General features: G+C 50.7%; 1 protein-coding gene across 17 annotated transcripts in view; it reads right to left on the reverse strand.

Moving 5' to 3' along the window:
* TNIP1 (TNFAIP3 interacting protein 1) overlaps positions 1-23,861 on the reverse strand; it is a 45,115-nt gene that overhangs the window by 13,942 nt on the left and 7,312 nt on the right. For 14 of the 17 annotated variants that reach the window (XR_010589930.1, XR_010589929.1, XR_010589928.1 and 11 more), the window contains exons 2-6: positions 8,943-9,113; positions 7,282-7,404; positions 5,377-5,465; positions 4,683-4,751; positions 527-715 (exon numbers count right to left, since the gene is read on the reverse strand). Coding sequence is in view for 13 of the 17 variants with exons in the window: in XM_065555102.1 (XP_065411174.1) it covers positions 527-715; positions 4,683-4,751; positions 5,377-5,465; positions 7,282-7,404; positions 8,943-9,075 (603 nt within the window). In the remaining 4 variants the exon portion in view is untranslated. Of the gene's footprint in view, positions 1-526; positions 716-1,786; positions 2,084-4,682; positions 4,752-5,376; positions 5,466-7,281; positions 7,405-8,942; positions 9,114-18,684; positions 18,822-23,861 lie in introns of those variants that run through there. The other 3 variants (XM_024103713.3, XM_065555104.1, XM_065555105.1) reach the window with 3 other exon arrangements.

Consider the following 23,861-nt stretch of genomic DNA (forward strand, 5'->3'; position numbering starts at 1 on the left):
CTAGGGACCATAGGAACCAAACCAATGATCCCGCTAACCCAGCAGCCTGTCTCTCGGTAACATCTGCCATTCATGCTTTGGAGGAAGATGCAAGTCATTCTATGTCCAATAATGAGCAATTACACAATCAAGCTGCCCACGGGAGAAGATTTCCCCCTCGCCCCAGGCACTTAGTGCTTTGTTCATGGCCAGAAGTGGGAGGGAAGTGACAAGGGGACGCTGCATGAGAGCAGGCTGGACACAGAGGAGCCTGCAGTTTCTCACACACAGATAGCAGGGGGAGGTGGGAGCATGGGGACACAGAGAAGAAAAGATCAAAGGAGGGACTGGTGTGGCGGAGGGGGGAGAAATGAGGAGAGGAAAAGAGGGAGCGTGGAGAAAGGCAGCTAGGCAGTGCTCCCTTGCGGAGGTCCCTGCGGGATTTACAGTGGGGCAGAGGGGTGAGGGGGAAGGAAGTTTCCTAGGCCTGCCTGCAGGGGACAGACCCCACAGGCCTCTCTGCTGTGTGCAGAGGGAATGTCCCTACCTGCAGAACGGACGTCCTCTGCTCGTTCTTGTGCACTTTGGAGGCCAGGCGGTTAAACTCCAGGGCCATGCGCCCCAGGTGAGCCAAGACCTGGTTCTTGTCCGGCTCCTCGGCAAAGACGCTCAGGGTGCTCTCCAGCCGCTGCAGGTGCAGCATCAGGTTAGTGTCCTCGTTCTGCAGCTCTGCGTCCTGGGAGAGGAATTGCGGTCGGTCAGAGAGGTCAGCCCGGCAGCTTTGCACCCGTGGAGCTGAAGGAGAGCAGGGCTGTGCAAGGGAGGCGGCGGCCAGCCACTCAGGCAGTGTCATAGAGTTCAACCTCTCTTGGCATGTCAGCAGCACCTTCCAGCCAGGGCTCTCAAACGTGGAGTTAGCCCCACCTCGGCCCTGCCAGGAGAGCGCTCTCTAACAAAGCACTTGGTTAATGGGGAGTGAAGGTAGCTTAGCAAGCACCTTCCAGCAGGTAGAAGATAGCAGCCAAACCCAGAAGCCTCCGCGAACTGGTGCTCATCTTCCTGCTGAGATGCCGAGCGGCGAATGAATGTGGGGCCAACTCAAACCCCTAAACAAAACCCAAACAGGGCATCAGCATAGGGCAGGGGATTTACTGGGGTTCATCCCGGGGTCCTCCTTTCTAGACCTAATTCTCGCTTCTCCCTGCTGAAGGAACAGTGTCTCCCTCCACGCAGGACTCAGCCTCCAGTGCCCTCTAGCGGTTCCTGTGTCTCTAAACAACGGCGCCTTTCTACATCCCAAAAGACACTACAATGAAACCCAAGCGGCTACCAGAGTTCTAGGATCTCCCAGCTTCTCTCTCTATTACCCATCCCACACAGGCAACGCTGGCAAGCACCATTCCCATCCTGCCCTCACTGGCCAGCCAGAGCCCAGAGGGTCCAGAACACGCCTGTGACCTGCCAGTGAGATCTGAACCAGCCCGGTGCAGGGTTTTCCCCACAGGGGGGTCTCCATTCAAGGACAGGCCCCCCGCAGGAGACATACTGTGGGTAGCCCTGGGATAACAGAGGAATCTTGGAGTGTAGGAGAGCTTGCCCAGACGACTTGGTACACAACCATGCTCTGGCTGTGGGCGCCAATCGAATGCCAGAGTCCAGTGAGACTACTGAACCCGGATTCTCTTGGGGGACCAGTAAGCAAACGGGCCCCCATGGACAGCGACTCCCCTCGCCCTGCACCTCGCTGGGAAGTGCCAGAAGGTGCCGCTTCTGAATTACACACTGGAACAAGCTCAGTTTGTGCTACCTGGTGCCGTATGGGAACTTGACCCCAAGGACCCGCTGCAGCCTCGCTCAGAACTTGTCTCATCCGTTTTCTCTCTGTCCCGCTGCTGGCACGAGGCCCTTCTCCTCTGCAGCTCCTGGTACCTTTCCGCGGCCCTCCACTGCTTCTCCAAGCTCCCTCTCTTGCCTCTACCACGTCATTCCTCTCTTCCGCTGGGCTTTGTCTCTGCTCCCAGTAACCCCAGGGCATGTGGGGATCCAGGTCCCACGACAGATGCCAGCCGAGATTGGACCGGGCTGTATTTATCGTGGCTGGCCACACCTGCCGGCGTGCGTCACCCCGCACACCCACTTGCTTACACAAGTTGACAGAACTCCCAGCTGCACCGTTCGGTTACTGAGCCCTGACTTGCCCTAAGCTATTGCGGGTGTTTAACTGTTTGGTTACCTAGGAGACCGAAGACACCTTCTGCGGCCATGACTCCCAAGAGGGAACAGGTCTCACCCTGCGTGCCACCTAGCCAGTCCACCAAGAACGGGGCTCCTCCCACACCGAGTCTTGTGAGCCTTTCACCTGTCGGGAGCCTAGTACCGCTCCCCAGGCTGCCTGACTCACGCCCCGCCCCCCGTCCTTTTGCCCCCATGGCCCCGGGAAATCCCAGAGTTACAGGAGTCCATATCCACCTCTCACGCGTCCCGCGGCTGACTCATAAAGGGGAACGCGAAAAGGCAACATCCCCCAGTTTCATAAACCACAGGCCGTCCTCAGCTCTGTGGCTTTCTGGCCCCATCAGCTTTTATCACGGTTAGCAATGCTGCTGAGGAGGGCACGTTCGGGCACACCCAGCCTGGCTCGCACTTAGCCCTGGCAGCCTCCGTATGTGCCCAGCCAGGCAGCACACAGGTCAGCTGTAAAGCCCCCCGCCAATGATAAGAGCCAAGAGAAAACTGGCTAAGACAACGCCAGGCAGTAAAGTTACTGGAGAGAACTCCATTCCCAGCGTCTGCTGGGGGAGCGGCTATAGATAGGACCGGAGCAGGGATGGCTCGGGGGGTGGGGGTGGGGGTGGGAGGCAGCTCCCTGCTATTCCAGCCCCAGCACCAACTAGCAAAGGGAGTGACAACATAACCTGCTTCTGACTTTGCATCACCCCACCTCATGTGTCTGCCACACATGTACCCAGCTGCCCTCTCGCCTGCTCCTGGTTTCTCTCTATGCGCACGGGTTGCACCGATTTCTCTTAAAACTGGGTGAGTTTCCCGGAGGGGTTTAAATGGGTTGAGCTGGCACCTCTCAATAGACAGGTGGAAGCTGGAGGGATATAAGCTGATTTCAGAGCATCCACACACAAAGTTGCACTGGATTAATTAAACTGCTATAAGTCACACCCGCTAGTGAAACTGGTGCAAATGTGTGTGTGGGCTGGGCCTCGCACAAACCCGGGGACCTGTCCCAGTGGAGCAGCATGTGTGCGTGGGCTGGGCCTCGCACAAACCCGGGGACCTGTCCCAGTGGAGCAGCATGTGTTTCTGGGACCCGGCACTGGGGTTGTTTTTATCCAACAAGACGCTATTCTCTTTACCGTCCTATTTCCCTCCCCCGCCCTGGATGCTGCCCGGCTCGGACACAGTGATCTGGGCCCAGAGCAAAGCGTGCAGCGACTCGCTCCACCGCAGTGCCGGCAGAGTGGGAAGGATTCCCCACTTCAGGTGTGCAGAACAGCCGCGGGGCAAGGCCAGGCTCTGGGAACCAAAACACAGGCTGACACACAAGGGCTGGGTACAGGCAGTAAGTGGACGCTAGGGGGCGAGTGCCCCCTTTCTCAGCGGCTCAGCTCCTAATCTGAATCAGCCTGAACGCTGCTTACCCTCCTACGCACTGCAGCCTGCAGCCAGGCTCCCAGAAAAACAACGCCGGCCTGCTGAGGGTGGGAGAAGGGCCGGGAGGCAGTGACTGGCAATGCTCTCAAAGGATGCATTCCCCTGGGACTCCTGTCAGGGATACAGCCAAGCTTACCACAGGCAGGCTGAATGCAGGCTCCCCGATGGGCCTCGGTCGGGACCCTGCCCGACCAACTCTGCTGTGCCAGCAGCGGGCATCTGCTGAGCAGAGCCTGCTAGCCACGCCAAGTTCTATGGTGGTTTTTACAGGGATAGTTAACAGGGCGTCAAGAGGATCCTAAATAGGCCAGGATGGGTGCAAAAATCTCATCGACTGTGTGTGGGGCAGGGGGGCAGTGCGGGGGAGGGAGGGAAATAACCCAGCGATTGTCAAGTTGCGCAGAGACCGAAAGGGTTACGAAACGTGCGGCGCCAGATTGCGCCACTCAGGACTTTACAGCCCCTTTCTTCAGCCCTGAGGCGCCCAGTTTCCCAGGCCGGTGGCCTGCCCTCCTGGCTGAACGCCCAGCTGCACAGAGCGCACGGCGCCTGCCCAGAGGGAAGTCACCGGCGCCAGCCCATTTGCATAAGTGAGCGAGAAGGCCCCTCTGCAGCAGCCGCCCGCTTTCCCCTTCTGATCTTCCTGGCCGTGTCCCAAGAAAAGGGCCAAGGGAAGCAATCGTGCGGTGGTTCCTGTGTGCGCGCTGCAGCTCTCGTGCATCGGGCCAGGGACTGAAATGGGGTGAGGCGACGGGGAAGTGGGCGCGGGGAGAATTGGCTGGCTGCTCCTCTGGCCTTGCTACTCAGCTGGGAATCAGCACTCTAGCCCTAGCTACTGCCCCTGATCATCCACCACCTACCCGGCCTCCATTCCCATCCAGGAAGAGCAAACCCGGTCAGTGCAGGGAAAACCAGAACAAAACGGCCTTGCCCATCTTACACAGTCCCCACCACCGGCCCCCGCAATGTACTAATAGCCCTGTCTCGAGTCCCAAACGAGCTTTCCCCCAGGGAACCGAGCTGGCAGGATAACTCACCGACTTCCTGCTCTCCTGGGAAAACCTCTTGTCCTCACCAGATACAATTTCGAACTCTGACGAGGATCCCTGCGAAGGGAGAGGGGAGTCAGGCCCTCACGCAGGGAAAGCAAATCCCGCGGTGCTCCATCACAGCAAAGGGAGGACGGAGATTATGGGGACGGCAGGGAAGGGAGACATTTCCCCGTTCCGCCAGCTGGCTTAATGCCATTTGCTCTAGTACAAAACAGGGATGGTTTGGGCCAGCGGGTCAGCTCTTTAAGCCGCTCTATGCATTGTAAAGATGATCCTCCAGGTTTGGGGACTAGAATCCAGTCATAGGGGCTCCTAGGACAGGCAGGTTGCCCCACAAACAGAAAGCAAGTCCTGTGTCTACAGGGGTCAGAGTTGGGATGGAAGCCCCTGAAGGGAAAGCGAATGGGCGTAGATAACAGTAGCTGGCACTGCACTCCAATGCTATAATGCAGAGCAGCTGTTGCAGTTACATGCTAGTCTAAAGACAGGCTCACAGTCCATTCTATCACGCATGTGGGAAACAAAACAGGGAACCCACCCCAGTCAGGCAGGAATTCTAGCCCCTTCCGACATGTCTGTTTCCTTAAGTCTCAGAGTATTTTTTTTTAATTGCCTGATAATTTCAGGGCCTGGGCTGCTAAGGGTTAAAGGGCAAATGCCTCCCTTTCATCAGACTTACAGTGGATGGAGGCTTCTGAGGGTCTGTATCCAGCTCCTTCTCAACTTTGCCTGGACCCGCGGGGGACAGGTGTGGCTCTGGATCACCTCCTGTAAAAGGGAGAGGATGCCACAGCTGTGAATGGTTCAGAGCTTGGCATGGGAAACAGGACAGCAGTGAAGAGGCAGAGACCAGACAGGCTAAGAAGTCACAGAGAACAATGATTTCCAGCTAGTGCGACAGGACAGAAACCTCCAACCCGTTCCCCGGAGGGGAAGGGAACTCAGGCTTCCACTGGGTGAAATTCTGCACTGGCAACAAATGTTACTCAACTGGCCCGTCTCCGATCCCTCCCCCCCGGCTACAAAACAACAGTCTTAGAACATCAACAGGCTGCAGAGAGAGGTCAGAGTGCAGATTGGTTTCCTCCCATCTAACCAGCAGCAACAGACTAACAGGCACCAAGGAACGGCTTCCAGGGCTAAGCCCCACACTTGTACACCCTTCTCCTGGCTCTTTCCAGGGGCAGCTCTGTGGGTAAGTGGCCCAGGTAATGCCGTGCAAATGCAGACTGTGTGTATTAACTCCCAGGCGTTTGCCTTTAGTCAGTCGGCTTTGTCAGGTAAAGCAGCTGGACGTTCCCCTGTTCGGACGCGTCACACCGCTATCCTGAAAGATCAGGTCCAGGGCTTAGATATTCTCTTTGCAGCCCTTTAAGTCTCATCAGCCAGTCCCTGCGAGCAGACAACTTTAACAATAACAGCCTCACACAGGCCTTGCCCCTTCATGGATATAGTGTGTGTGTGTGGCGGGGGGCAGGGCAGCGTTACCTCCCCCAAAACTGAAAGCCTCAGGCAGGTGCAGAATTTGCCTCCCACCCCATGCGACCCCATTGACCTGACTGGAGCTTTCCCCCCTGCCCCCGCAGTACAGAAGTCAAACTAAGTGGAAATTCACAAAGATTTCTATTGGTTCTAACACTAGTTCAGCTGACTTTGTGGGAGCCCTGGTGCAGATTACTCTCCGGCAGCCACAGCCATTTTGAATCGCTCCTTCAATTAGACTTGCTTTAAGCAGCTTTACCTAAAAACGGTTCTAGAAACGGGCTTGGCTGCAGGAGGCTTGTCTACATTAGGGTACTCACGGGTTCTGCAGGGAAGGAAAATTTGGGCAACAAGAGTAAATCCCACTCTTATTAAGCATGCCAGGGGAGGTTTGATGTCCACAGAAATCAGACAGGACCTCAGGTTTTCATGGCTTATCTGAAACATGCACGAATTACACCAGCACTCAACCTATCGTCCTCAGAAGGGAGCAGGAGCTGGAGAAAGCAGACTAGCTGCAGGCAAATCTCAATATAAGAGAAGAGCAGACAGCTCTTTTCATTAGGACACTTAACTTTGCTCTTCACTTGTCATTAGCCATTCCACAGCTTAGGAATCACTTCCTTGCAAGGCAGGGTGCAGCCTTTTTGCCTACAGGACTCCTGGACCACAGGGCACCAACGGTCTGCATACCCATTTTAAAATGCGGCTACAGGCTGTTACGTTAAGAACATAAGAATGGCCCTACTGGGTCAGACCAAGGGTCCATCCAGCCCAGCATCCTGTCTGCCGACAGTGACCAGTGCCAGGTGCCCCAGAGGGAATGAACAGAACAGGGAATCATCAAGTGCTCCATCTCCTGTCGCCCATTCCCAGCTTCTGGCAAACACAGGCTAGGCACACCATCCCTAACGTATGTGCACTAGGGAAGGTTAATGGGCCGGCCAGATGTGACTTGCCAAACTTTGCTCTGACCTTCTCTCTCCCCATAACCACTGATGTGGGAAACAAGGACACTCCACAGGCCACGCAACTCCCTGGGGACATCAGGGTCAGAGAAGAGAGAGAGAGAGAACATAGGAGAAGCCTCCCACTTTCATACCTGTTATTTCAGGCAGTTTGTCGAAAGAGGAAGACGACTTCAGCATCTCATTGTCCTTCACGAGGTCCTCCACCTTCTGTCGCAGCTTCGATGCTTCCATCTGGGACTCTTCCAGCAGTTCTCCTGGTGTATACAGTAAACAGAGGAGTTCGCATTTCCTGGTATTTACACCCCTTCCCTAGTATATAGTTGCCATGCCCCAGAGGCCAGTTCCCCATGCCAGCCTGCACAAATCCCCTCCCCCACTTGTAGTTCACAACCAGAAGAAATGGAAATGTCACACATGACAGAAATAATTCTTCCCAAGCAAATAATCCCACACTGGAACTACAGTTGATGCTTCTCTAGCATGGAAACATCAAGGACAGCACATCTTACAGGGAAGATTTTATATTTCATACGTCTTCCCCAGTTTTTAAAAGCTCTGATCTTAAGCGAGAGAACCTCACCCTGGGCCAGGAGGGTCCCTTTTCCAAGGCCTTTAATCTCCACTGGGTAGTACAACAAGATCTAATCTTTTCCCACACTCATGCATCTTGTCAGTCCTCTCGGAACAGGGCATCACAGTCTCCTGCTGCCTGTGAACTCTAAGAGGTTACCGGTACATCTACACTACAGCGGCACAGCTCTGGCAATGCGGCACCGGAGTGGAGTCGCTTCCTTCATTGATGAAGGAATTCCGCCATCTTCACTGTGTCTACACCGGGTGTTAGGTCGACCTAACCCCGGCACACAGAAGGCGAAATTTTTCACAGCTCTGAGCGATGTAGCTAGGTCGATCTAATTTTTAAGTGTGGACCAGGCCGTAGTCTGCATTATTTGGGTCCACAGGGCCAAGAGGTTCCCCTACATTTGCAGCACAGAAGCCAGCAGTGAGGAGGACTAAGTGTCCTCTCCAGCAAGAGGGGAAAAAGCCATCAAACGGATTAGGGGTGGGGAGTTTCAGGTGGTAGCTGAACAGAAGCATCGCCTTATTTAAAAGCTAGCTGGATCAAGGCTCCTGCAATACATCACAGAAGGATGCTAGAGGAGCTGAGCACATTTAAGACACTTCTCAATTCTCAGCCACGCATCAGCACAGCAACCATAGCAACCCATCCATTTAGCACAGACCATGGGCCTTTCCGTAGGCTGCACAAACAGCAGGCGTCTCAGCCCATCTGCACGTCCCTGTGCGCAAGCCACGAGATTCTGCCGGCACCACAACAGATTTTACAGAGAGCCAAGAGCTTTGTGTTGCCTTCTCAGTGACGAGCCAGCGCCCGCTCCCAGGATGCACAGCTGCACCACTCGCTGCAGAACGGCACAATTCATACCCGGGAGGGGTTTCCCAGGCAGGGAATCACCCCGTGGATATCAATCGTCCAGGGCATGTTCAGGACAGGTTGAGAGGGGCTACACATTGAATGCATAGTCCCGGTTTCCCACACCCCAGCTAGGGAGTGTTGCCGAGCCAGCAAGCGCACCCTGGGGTGGGGAAAGAGAGGGGCGTCACTCCGTAGCACCCCCTCTAGCTGATGAAGCAGTGAGAGCACCATGCATGAGGCATCGTGGCTGCAAGGCAAGGGTCTGCCACAGGGAGGCAGCGAACTCTCCAGAAAGGGGAAGGATGAAAGAAAAGCCACCCTCCCCCCACACAAGTCCAGCACCACAGCAGTTACCTAGAGACTTTATCCCCTGCATCTTCTCCTTCAGCCGGGTGTTCTCCTCCACCAGCCGCTCAAAGGCTGCGGCTGCCTCTTCCTGTGTCCCCCCACCAGGGTCGTAGATGCGGTAGGGTCCTTTCCCTTCCATGTCTGCAGCTTAATCATCTACCTCCCAACCAGCCATCCCTGAAAGGCAACAAATCAGAACGTCACCCTTCCGGACCTGAGCCCCTTGGAGTGCGAGAACAGCCCTGGGGTACCTCACGCCCTAGCCCAGAGCTCATCAGCAATTTGGGTTCCAGCGGCTGCCAGACACAGCTATCTCCAGTTGGTCTGCAGCTTCCATAATGGCTCACAATAGCTATATGTAAATGTCACAAGAGGTGGGTGGGGGCTGCATGTGTTACAGTGGGTTAGTGCACTCCCCAGCCTCGCTGCAGACCTGTGCTCGAAGCCTGGCTCAATTCTGCAACAACGAGCACTCGGGTCTCCGTTGCTGGGTGTGGCACCAATTGGCAGCCCCTGCTCATGGACAAAGCCTGTCTCGCCCCTTCCTTTCGCCCTGTCCCCAGCACGCACAAGTGCCCCACCAGTGATCAAAGCCACCTGAAAGCATCACTGGCACCACAGCCGATTCTTCTCCTGCACCCCCCCACCCCGTCATCTCTCACCCGTTAACGTCACGCAAGCTGCAGCCACGGGCAGAGTGTCAGGAGAGAGGAGACCAAGTTATTCCCTCTCAATGGCATTTACTCACATTAAGAGACTCTGGTTATTTTGGCCCCCGAGCATTGTGTTTGCACACCTTTCCCTTACAGAGAGCATCTGCAGGACAAGAGCAGAGCCAGTTAATGGCTGCTCTACGCAGTTTTTTTGGCACCAGTTTAACTAGATCAGTTCAGAAACCGATATCATTAAATCAGTGAGACACCTGTGAGCAGACCAGCCCCAAGATGGTTTACTGCAATTATCTTTTGAAGCTTCTGAGTGATACACGTTAGTCCTAAGAACAGGAGTACTTGTGGCACCTTAGAGGCTAACAAATTTATTTGAGCATAAGCTTTCGTGGGCTAGAACCTACTCAGGGCATTCTTTCCCCGGTGCTGACTGGCCCTTTGCTCCAATCTTCTTCCCCACCTCCCTCAAAGTCATTTCACCACAGACTCATTCTACTTGATCACGCTTGGTCCTCTCCCCTTCCTCCTTGGAGCTGCTGGGCTCTCCTGCTATTTGGCCATATGGTTAACACTACAGCTGGTTAAAACATTTTTTGAAAAAAAGATCACGAGAGCCGTGGATGTTGTTTTCATCACAGTTTGACAGATCAAGATTTATTTTTTTTGGTAAATAAGTGTTCCAAGGATTTTTTTTTTTAAAGTGACATTTTCTAAAATGATTTTTTTCACTTTTGACGAGATTCCTGCCACATGACTAAACAGATCAAGTAAACCAGTCAGTGCAAACAGAACAGAGAGAAAACTGCCCCACAGAACCCCAAAAATGAAAACCTCACAAAGGGAAACCAAAAGGTAAGGGGAAAAAAGTCTCCATGAAAAATTTGTAAAAGACTGAGAAAGAGCAGAATGTTTACGTGAATGTTTCCATTGCCAGAAAATGGCCAAGTTCTTAAATTACAAGTAAACAAACCCGCCTTCAACCAGCTCTCAAACACACAGCTTAGCCCTGTCTGTGTTGCAAGATCAAACTGTGCTGGGCTCCACCCTATTAGATCCATCTTCTGCAATTCACTAGATGATGACCGTGACAACACAGAGCCACAGATCGGGCTGGGAGACATCTCAGATAAGTCCAATAGTTTGTTAAATAGCATTTTTGGCCCCAGGTGCCTCCTGGATGCATTCCATGGCCCAACCCAGACATATTCCCAGGTGGAAAAAACAGTCTGCGTTAACCAGTTATACCAGAAACAAAAGGCCCGGGGAATCACTAAGTTATTTGTTGGGCCTAAGCACCTGGATGTACTGAGAATCAGGTAGCGGTGGGCGAGAGGGAGACAAGAGACAATAGCTGACACCAGGACATTTATTTATTAAGCCACCATTTTTGTGGGTCTCTCTCAAAAAAATCACACCCCTGGCTGGCTCACTCCTTCTTTAAGCTCCAGGAACACCTTTGCTAGCTGCTACATGGCATTCAAAGGCTGCTAAATTACATTCAATACTTCCCTAATTACTTTTCCAGGTAAGCAATGGCTGTAGTAGTCACCACAGGGATGTTATGCAATTGCAAACGGGGTGGAGCGGCTACCTGAAAATCACTGTATTACCACAAGTTCCATGCTAGAGCTGGTCAGGAATTCTTCACCAAACCCTTTTGTTTTTTTACCCCAAAAATGCCAATTCATCAAAATCAAATCTGTTCACACAACAGAGTCTGGATTCGACAAATCTCCTGACTCAAAAAACTGGGAAAAGAAAAGTTTTGAGATCTAAATGGACGTTTTACCATTTTCTAAACAGGAAGTTTCACATGTTTTAAACAAAATGACTTTTTGTTTTGAAATTTTAGTACATTTACTTAAAAATAAAAAAAAATTTAAAAAAAAGGGGGGGAGAAAGAGCCATTCAAAGAACAAAGACCAAAATTGAAACAAGACCTTTTGATTGATCCAAACTTTTTTTTTCAGGTTTTCCACCGGCAAAAATTTTCAAGATTTTGATTTTTCATCCCGGTTCGGGATAGGGAATTTTCTCAATACTGTATCTCAAATTTTTGTGGGACAGGAAAGCTCTAGTCCATGCTCCGAAAATTTGAAGCCCCCTGGCCTGAGGCCCAGAGCTACTTCCAAGTTTACAGCAACAGAGCGTCCTGTGGCACCTTTAAGACTAACAGATGTATTGGAGCATAAGCATGTGTCTGACAAAGTGGACATTCACCCACAAAAGCTTATGCTCCAATACATCTGTTAGTCTTAAAGGTGCCACAGGACCCTCTGTTGCTTTTTACAGATCCAGACTAACACGGCTACCCCTCTGAAACTTCCAAGTTTACATAACCTGCCTGTCAGTGGGATCAGGGACTTTCCAGATGACAATTGCCACCTGACAGGATCTGCAACCAGAATAGCAATTAACTCACTGATTGTTTGAAGATAATTAACATGACCTAGCGAGGGACTTTTCCTCCAGAGCAAGGTTTAAACTGCTAGTTAGAACACCCTGGGACAGCTCTGTGCACCTTCCCTTCTCTCAGTGGATGTATTTCACTAACCAGGACTCGATTCCAACAAAGCCCACTACGATACAATTTATGGCCTGGATTAGAGGCCCAGGAGAAGGTCCCTCCGTTTACATCTTTGGAGTGCTGCGAGTGCATTATCTTATCATGTACACGTCGCAAAGGTCTCCAGTGCACTGCAAGTAACACAGGGCAAATCCCACATTCATTTCCGCAACCGGCAGCCCTCGTGAAAGAGAAAGTACCAGATCCCAGTCTATAAGTACCGACACAGGGAACAAATATTTAACAATGGGCTCCTCGATCTAGCAGGTCTAACACAATCCAACAGCTGGAAGCCGAAGCTAGACAAATTCAGACTGGAAATAGGCATCAATTTTTAACAGTGAGAGTAACTGACCATTGGCACAACTTACCAAGGGTTGGGATGGATTCCCCATCACTGACCATTTTTAAATCAAGATGGGAGGTTACTGACAAGCACATAGCTCTGCCAATGGACCGCCATCCTGGCCAGCAGCACCTTCTGCTATTCCAGCCCTGACCTCCCTGGGCAGAATCATGTCCAAGCACATGGGTAGCTTGCACGAGGTGCATGGTCGCCCCCAGCAAGGCGCCAAGCCTAGATGTTAAGACTCGTGCTTTCTGTGCCCTGAGGGAGTTACAACACCACGTCTCCAAAGGGGAGAGACAGGTGCACTTTGACCTGCCAAGACCAGTCTGCACTTAGTAGAATAGCAACCCCCCATCACCCCCCCGACACACAATCTGCATTCTCAGACCAGAGGGACGCTCAGGCAGAGAGTACTTCAAGGGGGTGAAGAGCAGTCAGAAGTCACTAACTTCTCAGGTGCTACCTGACCAAAGACTCTGTTTCTGGAGCATGCAGGAGCAGCTGACAGAGCGGTGGCAGTTTCAGTACCTGCTCATCTCCCGTAACGAGCGAGACAGCATCCAGCACCGGGAAGTGCTCAGCACGGTCGGATTGAGCATCCCATAGAGGAGATGCACCGAGGGCGAAAGGATTCCCTAAAAAGAATGCACGCCAGCAGGAAGGGACTGGAGGTCAGGCTGCCTTAGACACGCCGGAGAACTGGGACCGCCTCACATGTTGGGGGGGGGGGGGGGGGAGGGGAGGGGTATTCACCACCAGCTGTCCTAGCAGTTCTCCCTCGTTATCCAAGAATCAAACATTTGGTTGCCAAGCCTCATGGGACTGGGTGGTTGGGAGGACAGGTGGGTTAATGCACAGATCTCACTTAAGAGAATGAGTCATAGAGAACCATTGACCTAAACTAATGATTCCAATAGCCAGAGGTTGGCTGATTGGAAAGACTTGAGCCACCTGTAGCCTCATATGGACGTCAGCCTTTGTCTGCCGGAGTCTGCTGATGGCCTGGAACAGTAGCTCCAAGCCATCCATCTCTGTCAACTCTGAAACCTAATGAGGGCAATTCAAATGTCAAGGTTGTTAAGTGTTTCCCCACCAATTAGCAGTGGTATTTAGGCCCAGCTCATTGTGACACACACAGCATTTCTCTGTCACACACAAGGTCCAATTCAAGGCTCTTTCTGTCACACCCATCCCTCACGATCCTACTGCTGTTCAAGACTCCACAGGCGCCTTTGGTAATCCATGGGGCCCTCCCATCCCCTCTGCCACAAGGCCGCTAGAAGTTTTGTTCATGTTCTGAGTTAGGGCCAGAAGGAGCCGTGAACTTCACCATTCCTCAGCCCCGAACTGAAGAGAAATGTCAGGTGTTTCCCCCCCCCCCCCCCCCCAAGCTGTCCTGATCTTTTCATCAAGCGATGACAACTCCTCCCTGGTCGTGAGACTATCTGCGGGGAGAGCACAACAACCTCAAGAGAACCGGAGGGAGAGGACACAGTCACGCAAGGCAGACTGTGGTCACCTGCCCACCAGCTCCGTTCTCAGCCTGCTGGAGAAGAGGGTGGGTGCACAGAGACCTTTCAGAGGAGGGCTTTTATAACAACTCAGCACAAGGAGAAATGAGAGGACAAGAGTGGGTGGGGGAGAATTCAGATGAAAGATCAAGAATGTCACATGTCTAAATAGCCACATCGCAGTGTCTGGGAGAAAAATACAACCCAATGAGCCACCCGTGCCAAGTCAGCAGCATTGGGGATTAGTAAGGGGGAGACAGCTCTTGCTCTCTCGTTAAGAACAAGAAAGAGCTTCTCTTCCTCTCCCTGGTTCAGATCTCTCCCCCATGCCCAGTATGTTGACAGTAGAGCTAGTCAGGCATTTTCAGACAACTGTTGTTCGTCAGAAAACGCCAATTCGTTGAAACCGAAACCACTCAGGGAAAGGGTTGTTTTTTCTACAAAAATAAATAAAAAACAAAATAAAAAATTTTAGCTGAAAAAAAATTGTCAAAAAGTTAAAATTGTTGAAATGTTTCATTTTGACATTCCAGGTTGAAATAACTTTTTGTTTCAAAATTAAACTAATGATAGTAAAAAAGCAATAAAAATTGGTCAAAATTGACCCAAATGGATTTTTTTTTTCCCCTAGTTTGTGAAAATTTTCTAGGTTTTGACTTTTCAACCCTATTTGAGACAGGTCATTTTTTCAACATCTCAAATATTTTCCTGAGACAGAAGAACTGGTTCGGTGCTAGCCCTTGCTTAGAGTTCTCCCTCCTGTCTCAATCTACTTTAACTCGCAGGCCGCACCAAAGCAGACTGAAAAAGAAGAGGCAGAGAGATCAGGGCTGTGAGGCAGGACTCCTGGGTTCCCACCATATCCCTAGCACTGACTTGCTGTGAGGCCCCTTCTGCAAAATGGGGATCACACTGGCTTAGCACCCATTCAGGTGTGACTGGGACTAGTTAATGGTTGTTGAGCACCCCTGGAAAGCATAAAGGCAATGAGTGTTAGAACAAGGGTCTTCAAGGCAAGGTCTCTCCAGTCTGAGGTCTGAGCAGTGTACGATTGAGTCCAGTCCTACACAGTACTCCTCATTCCAATAATAATGCCTGGAAAAATTCCAGCGTGGGATTTTTCCAGAACTGCCATACTCAAGTGGGGAGTGTTCCCAAGCGAAGTCTCTCCTGGAATCAGGCAGGTATAGGAACCTTCTTCGACTGCGATTAAAGACGTTCCAGTAGCCTAAAGTGCACCAGATGCAATCCATGGAGCTCATTCGGATTTGCCCGTTTGAACTTCACTTCAAACCAAGAGGGGGCTTTGCTGTGGCCCTCTGTTGGAAGGAATCAGGACTGCTCAGCTGTGAACACTGGGGCCCATTCTGCTAACAACCAGTAGAGATTCTTCCTTAGCTCAGGTAGTGGGGGCCTGGGCATTTGGAGTAAAATGACCTCAGTTCTATTCCTGCTGCTACCACCACGCTGTGAGTGGCCATGGTGTACAGGGAGGAGCATCATAAAGCCATAGCCAGGTCCATGCCAGGAAGAACACAAACAACGTCCTTCCCGTCCCACTTACGCTCCAGAATTCAATACAATGAGCATGTGCGAATTACGTAACGCCACTGCCTTGGAATTTCCCTGGGAGTTAGCCTCCTCTGGAAGGGTTCTTTGAGACAGTATACAATAGAAGCTAGTCACGAGTGAGCTAGGCCGGTACATCCAGGCACTAGCCTTTCACTTCTGGAGACCCATGTTCAAATCTGCCTACGGTCATAATGTCTTTGGTGACCTCCTCTTAATCACTAGTGAAAGACTGCCAGTCCTTGGCAGAGGGAGCCCAGCACGGACCAGGCGCAGGTGATACTGCTCAGACCTGAGGTGCATCAGCAGAGCTGGGTGGGGGAAATTTGCACGGTGTTTCCTGGAACAGTAACTGGCTCAAACTAGTGCTGTGAGCCCTTTGCTAGCATGGGCATTAAATGCTCACTCATACTTCCAGCCGCCCTGCAGTGTGCTTCTAATTGTGATTATTTTTAGATTTCATTGGCCATGACCAGTCCCTCCCCAGCCCCCAAGGTTATTTAAAAACCCAAGCGGCAAGAGGTTAGTTATCAGCCATCCAGTGGTGACGGTGTGAACCTAGTCACGATCTAGTGAATAATAGCCCTTTGGAACAGAAGCGCCTATTAAAAACATCTAGCACTCACCACCACTGAGAAATGGACTCACACAACAGCAGCCTTTTTGGTGTGACCCACCAAAAACTCCCCCTACAAGTTCAACACCAACCCACTGACTCGCAACAAAATGCTGTTTCCAGATCATTCCTCTTCTTGGCGAGGCCCATATACAGATGAGGAAGCAATAAGAAGCCGCACTGGTTTGGGCTGTGTTAGAAATATACCACTTAAAAAAAATAAAATAAATCAGAAGCAGCTAGACAAATGGAAGAGAAAAAATATTTTCTTCTGGGCAAGAGGAGCAACTGGTATCATAGGAACGGCTTAGAGCCTAGAATCACAGAACCCTTAGCTTTAAACCACAGTTGTTGGCATCATCTTCCCCTCCTTCCACACGCCCTGCATTGAGAAACCATGGCACTCCTAGGGGACTGAGTTAACTAGAGTAGAAGGCACAGTGCATTCACTCCTCGCCCCTGTAACACACTGCATAACCTAGGCACCGGCACATACATGGAGGACAACCCAAAAAATAACATGGACCAGGCCCTCGAGAAATCAGGAGATTGGCTCAGAAATAACACACAGTGGGCTCTTTATTTCCCTTTGGGGTGCACATTTTCTAACTTTACTTCACAACCATGAGGCCAGAAACTTACTTTTAGTAGCGAATACAGATATTGGTGGTAGTGTCGAATGGGTTCAGCAGAAATTGGGGCCCTATCGTGCTGGGGCTGTACAAGCACCAAAGAGACAATCCTTGCTGTAAAGGGATTACACTCTAAAGACACAGGCAGGTAATGGGTAGAGGAGATTGATGCAACGTACAAGCAAGTGGGAAAGATGAAGAATTGACCCAGCTGGGTTAATGACACGTAAGGCTGCGAGTTTGTCATGGAGGTCACAGAAAGTCATGGAACCCGTGACTTTCCGTGACCTCCATGAAATTCCGCAGCCGCCAGCGTGGCTGACCCCAGGGCCGCACGAGCAACTGGCCCCGGGGTCAGTCACACCGGCCTCTGCTGGAGCTGCCCCGGGGATCACCCAAGCAGCGGACCCAGGGGCGGCCGCACCTGCTGCTGCTCAGGGACTGTCCGAGTAGCAGCCGGTGCAGCTGGCCCCGGGGACCACCTGAGCAGCGGTCCCGGGGTGGCCAGAATAGTGGCTGGGGCAGCAGCCCTGAGGCAGCCGCACCAGCCGCTGCTCGGCAGCCCCGGGCAGCAAAAATTTAGTCAGGGGCGTTTATAGTAAAAGTCATGGACAGGACACGGGCAATAAACAGTAATTCACGGCCTGTGACCTGTCCATGACTTTTACTAAAAATACCCATGACTCAATCTTAGCTTTAATTACATGGACTGTAGGCACGGGTTGTTTTTTAAATAATTAGGGTTACCAGTGGGGGGGAGAGGGGGGGGAAAATAGGAAGAGAAGAGAGGTGGCCACAGCTATTTCAAATGAAAATGGAGATTCTCATAGGCTCTTGTCATTCCGGGAGCTGGGGTTTTAAAGGAAAAACACCAAATATGGTGCGCCTCGCAATAAAGTTGTGACCCTGAGCCACCAGAGAGCCGGCCTGCATGTGGCCCTTACCTGCCCCTGGGAAGCCCCAGATATACCAGGAGAGTGATCCCTGCATTGCTGCTGACAGCCGTGGCTACCCCCTCTCTAGCGGCCCTGAAAACAATTGACCGTGCTGAGAAACACGTTGGTGAGTTTACACTGGCAGTCAAAGGAGTTCCAACAGCAGTGGAGGTGGGGGAGAGATTCTGTGCTGAGACTGAATGACTGTAACAGGGCATTTTCACAGTGTACGTGGGGGACCTCAAGAATCATAAGGTTTAAGGTCAGTTGGGACCACACCAGATCTTCCAGAGCTGGCCTCCTGTACATCACAGGCCACCATCACCGCCCGGCACCCACACCCCAAATCCCACAACCAAAATTAGATCAAAGTAGGACAGCCCACAGGAGTCTAGGCTAGTCTGTCACACAAAGAGAACAGGCAGGACCAAAGTGCATTGATGCACGAGGCCCCTGCGATGGCAGGACAATGATTAAATGAGATAAACCCAGATAAACCTGGCAAGTGACCGCCACCCACACACTGCAGAGGAAGGTGAAAAGTCCCCAAGACCACTGCCAATTAGACCGGGGAGAAATTCCTTCCCGCCTCCGATAAGACAATCGGTTAGACCTTGAGCAAAAACCAGCCAGCACCAAAGAGAGAAAACATCTAGTGCCACCTCAGAGCCCTGGGGGTGGGCCAAAGTCCCATCTGCCCCGAACGGTGAAGCCCTGAAGCCTGAGCTTTTAGGAACATAAGATCTAAACCGGCAGTGAGCCCCAGGGCTGCTGAGCCCTGCCCCCCACCATCACAAGCAGCCCCATCCGTCAGATAATCCCATTCATGAATTTACCCAGCTTTCTCTTAAAGCTAATTCAGTTGTTTGCCCCCACAAGCCCTATTGGGAGGCTGAAATCACCTGGCCAGTGAGTGAGTCTCTCAGCGCTCCCGTTCACCCCTCAGCCTGTGGCTCTGTCCCACACATCCCTTCGACACCACCAAATCATTCAGCAGGACCCTGGCACTCCGGTGAAATTGAGACTGAAGCCCCTCCCCACGGGCAGAGCCAGGAAGCAGGTGTGCCAAGCCTCGGGAGTCACTGGCACAGCACACAGGAAAAACGCTACTCAGCATCAGCCGATCCTTATGCAGAGCAGGGGTTTTCCTTCTTGCAACACAAGACCGTCCAGGGCACCCAGGAATCCATGGCTTGAAAGCAATCTCCCGAACTCTGGCAGCACACTTGGCGTTCCAAAGGGCACCTGCTGAGGACAGCAACTCTCTCCTCAGAACGAAAGCAAAAGCACTTCAGCCTTATTTACTGGAAAGCAGCTAACTACAATACAGATGTGCCGTCTGTGGCCAGGACCGTAGATACCGCGGGGGCTACAATCGGTTGAGGTCTCAGTGAGAACTCCAGTAGTTCCGTAGTCCACATACAAGTATTCTACAAATAGCTCTCACACCCACCCACCTAACCCCCCTGGGTATGTACTTGGCTGGCTACCATGGGCGCACTGATATTTTTCGCACACTAGTTCAAACAGCTCTAGCGCAGGTCTGTTTTCCCATGCTGGGAAGCACACTCCCAGCTGCCGTGTAGACATACCCTTGGAGGTGAAGCCGGGGGGGGGGGGGGGGAAGGGCGTGCCAGAAAACTTACAGGGTGGGGAGTTGCTTGGGAGAAGGGACTTTCCTGAATGAGGAGCTGAACCTGGAGAACAAAATCCAGATTGTACTACACTGAATTCAGCCTAGAGTTTGGGTAACTCCTGGCCGGCTGCCCGCAGAGACCAGGCCAGAGTTTTATTGACCATAAAGGCTGCTTGGAAAACAACTATTCCAAGGTTTCAAAAAACAAGGTTTCAAAATTTGTTTTCATTCTGATCCGGAATGAAACCAAGACCTTTGGACTTTTTTTATTTGGAGGGTTTGGGGGGGGAGGGGGAATAAGAGAGAGAGAGAGAGAGAGACACCCCCCAGAATAGCCCCTAGCCTAGTAGTTCTAGTCCCTGTTCTACCTGCTTCACAGCAGGGTCTCCTACCTCCCCAGCTGAGCGCACTAACCGCTGGGCTATTCTGGTCTCGGTCTCTGGATATGTCTACACTGGAGCTGAAGGAGGTGGAATTTCCAGCTTGAGCAGACATACCCAGGTTAGCTCTGATAAAGCAAGCGTGGAGGGGGGGGAAAAAGGTGCAGTGTAGCCCTGATGGAGTGAGCTGCAGGCTAGCCTAGTTATCCTGCGTATGTACTTAGGGTCTCTTACCGGACTGTCCTCGGGCATCCCGCTGCCCAGGGCTACACTTCTGGTTTTTGTGAACCAGCTCAATAGCAGAGGTCTGTCTACTCAAGCTGGAAATTACCCCATCCAGCTCCAGGGTAGGCGTACCCTCGGTCTACAAATTCCACCCCAGACCCAAGGAAACTTCCCGATGAAATTTGTGTCCAAACAGATACGTTTCCACATAACATTTCGGTTTTGATGAAACAACATTTGTCCCTGGAAAAATGGTTCGTCAAATTTTTTTCCAGCTCTTCTTGTAACTCCCCTGGGGTAGTGACCATGCAGGGGGCAGGTTTGTTAGCAAGCAGGAAAGCCGTTGCTCTGATAGGTTCCTGCTAGAAGCAATTACCAGCCACTTATTAGCCAGAGACCAATGCAAAGGAGCACCGGTAGTGAGATTTTAGCAGCAGTGCCCGGATGAGAAGCTAAACCCCTTCTGTGGGGTGATTTTCTTTTTTGCAGGATGCTGTCCTTGGATGCTGCTCGGGGACCCCATCCTCTTTTGGGAAGATAAGTTCTCTCTACTAATCTACCCTTTCCCTAAACCCAGTATTTTAATTTTGCTTTCCACACAGCAACAGTACCTGCCTCAGCTGCTGATCAGTTTTCTAAAGCAGCAGAATAAGCTGCCATGCTTTCCCAGCAGCCTTCAAAGCTCCAAACAGCAGCATTTAAAATGAAGTAGAACTTGTTAAGTGTACTCTGCTGCTGCTTGAGGAAACTCTGAGCCGCAACAGTGGCAGTGAAGCTGCCAGCAGACTCAGGAAGTCAGCAGGGAACTGAGTCCCATTTGCAAAGTTATCTTCAGAACCATAATAGAAATCTTATTTTAAAGAAGAGCTGAAATTCTGTAGAAACTGATGGCTTAGCTCCTCTATGCTCTCTTCACTCATCGGGCCATGTTTCGTACCCACCATTGGCAAGTGAAACTTCAAGCCCTGTGCAAAACTTGTTTTCTGCGGGTCAGGCTGAAGGGCTATTATAGGATCAGCTCAGCCCGTAGCGCTACAAGAAGAAAAGGCCATTAAAGACTCACTTCCCTTCCTGTCACTTATTTTGCCTTTTCAAATACTGTTCTGAGCTCTGGATGAGAAATCTTGCATGTGTGTCACTGCTTCCAGAGCTCCCAGAATAAACGCCATGGATCAAGCTATCTGGGATGCACACCCCCAACTCCAGCATCCCATAACTGTCTTTGCAGGAGGTAACAAACAATAACTCCATTTAGCGACAGCTGAGGCTGCTCCAAGATATACCCCCTCCACCCAAAACCTGAGAAGCATAGAAATAAGAAGATAAGGGGAAGGACTTGTGCATTCCCTTCCACATTCATCTTGCTTCCAATGCTGTCAATAACACACTCCAGCACTGCATAAGGCTCTCACTTCCATCTCCAACGGATACCCAAAAACAATACCCAAGAGTCATCCAGCTGACTCTCTAAAGAGCACTTAACAGTGACCTCAGATGCATCTAGGATCCATCCTTTCAGCACATCCAACTATCCAACACGCCACACGTTGGGGGAGTTATTCTGCCTTGACACTGCCGAGGTCACCATATGATGCAGCTGTGTCATGATACAGCTCCAGCTTTTCAGGTGTGGTTCCAGGTACATTAGTAAACAGATCAGTTTTCCCATAGATATTGTTATACCTACATTTAGAAGTGTGATTGCTAAGCTGCAGGAAATTGAATGTTAGATTAATAACCAAATAGCTTTCTGAGGATGGCAGGGGAACAGACCTCCCTACCCCAGCGCTTATGAGGTGCTCATTCACTCACCCCTAATATTGTTACAAAACACGTATGCAGCGCTGGAAATGTACACCACGCTTTATAAATATAGAGAGGCATGTTCCTGGGCTAGAAGAGCTTACAATAGCTGGAGCACGTGCCATTCGGTCGCTAAATGCTTTCCAGATTATCTCAGAGAAAGCATCTTTATAATCCAGGAAGCACCGTGGGATTAGGGGTGGGGGCTGGGCCAAACTGCAGGTGCGTGTTATTATATAAATGAGTATTATTATGAACCGGCAATTTGGTAGGCACACCAGCCTGGTCCTGGTTTCCTGGACATAAGACAAGAAAAATGACTGACAAAGCTTGCTCTGTTCATTGTAAACTCTGCGGAGTGGGGATTGTCTTTTTGTTCTGTGTTGCTCAAACATTTCCCATAGGACAGAGCATATCTTAACAGAGAGACTGGCTCCCGAACACCTCCCCTCCCATTTGGGACCACACAACATCCCTGGGGTCACTACAACACTTGCTTACATGAGAAAGTAAAACTGGAAGGACTGCATGTATCTCAGAGAATCAAATACATGTAGGGTTGGAAGAGACCTTGAGAGGTCACCTAGTTCAGCCCCCTGCACTGAGACAGGACCAAGTAAACCTAGACCATCCCTGACAGGCGTTTGTCCAACCTATTCTCAAAAACCTCCAATGACGGGGATTCCACAACTTCCCTTGGAAGCCTACTGCAATATTTAACAAGTCTTATAGTTATGAAGTTTTTCCTAATATCTAACCTAAATCTCCCTTGCTGCAGATTAAGTCAATTGCTTCTTGTCCTACCTTCAGTGGACATGGGGAACTGATCGTCCTCTTTATAACAGCCCTTAACATATATGAACACTTATCAGGACTCCCCTCGGTCTTCTTTTCCTCGGGGCAAAACAGGCAGAGTTTTTTTAAAGCTTTCCCCAGAGGTCAGGTGTTCTCAACATTTTATCTTTTTTGTTGCTGTCCTTTGTACACTCTCCAATTTGTCCACATCTTTCTGAAAGGCACCAAGAACTGGACACAATACTCCAGCTAATGCTGAGCAAAGCGGGACAATTATCTCTCATGCTTTACTTACTACACTCCTGTGAATACACCCCAGAATGATAATCAGCTTTTTTCACAACTGCATCATATTGTTGTCACATATTCAATGTGTGATCCACTCTAACCTCCAGACCCTTTTCTGCAGACCAATTCATCAAAGTCATTTTGAATTCGAAACCTGTGTTCCAAAGTGCTTCCAATCCCTCCCAGCTTGGTGTCACATGCAGATTTTATAAGTCATTAATAAAATATTGAATAATACTGGACGTAGGACAGACCCCTGCAGGACCCCACTAGAAATATCCCCCTAGTTTGACAGAGAACCATTGATAATTACTCTTTGAGTATGGTCTTTCGACCACCTTATAGTAATTTCATCTGGACCATATTTCCCTAGTTTGCTTATGAGAATGTCATGAAGGTCTGAGGCAAACGCCTTACGAAAATCAAGATACATTATGTTTACTGCTTCCTCCCATCCACCAGGCCAGTTACCGGGTCAAAAAAGCAAATTAGGTGGATATGGCATGATTTGTTCTTTACAAAACCATGTTGTCTATCTATTCCTTATAACTCTATTATCCTCTAGGTGCTTACAAATGGATTGCTTAATAATTTGTTCCCGTATCTTTCCAGGTATCAAAGTTAAAGGCTGACTGGTCTATAATGTCCACTCCCTGGGTCCTCTTTCTTCCCCTTTTCAAAGATAGGTCCTATGTTTGCCCATCCCCAGTCCTCTGGGACCTCAATCCATCATCCAGGAGTTGTTGAAGATGGTTCCGAGATTGCTTCAGCTAATTCCTTAAGTAGTCAAGAGTGAATTTTGTCAGGCCCTGCCGACTTCAATACATTTAACTTACCTAAATATTCTTTAACCTGTCCTGGCTTATGTCCTTGTTGTTAATATTAATTATGCATCTGGTCACAATTAAACTTTTTGTAAGTGACGAGTGAAGTAAAATAGGCATTAAACACC

The sequence above is a fragment of the Chrysemys picta genome, chromosome 8 (assembly GCF_011386835.1).
Source record: "Chrysemys picta bellii isolate R12L10 chromosome 8, ASM1138683v2, whole genome shotgun sequence".
Taxonomy (NCBI): Eukaryota; Metazoa; Chordata; order Testudines; family Emydidae; genus Chrysemys; species Chrysemys picta.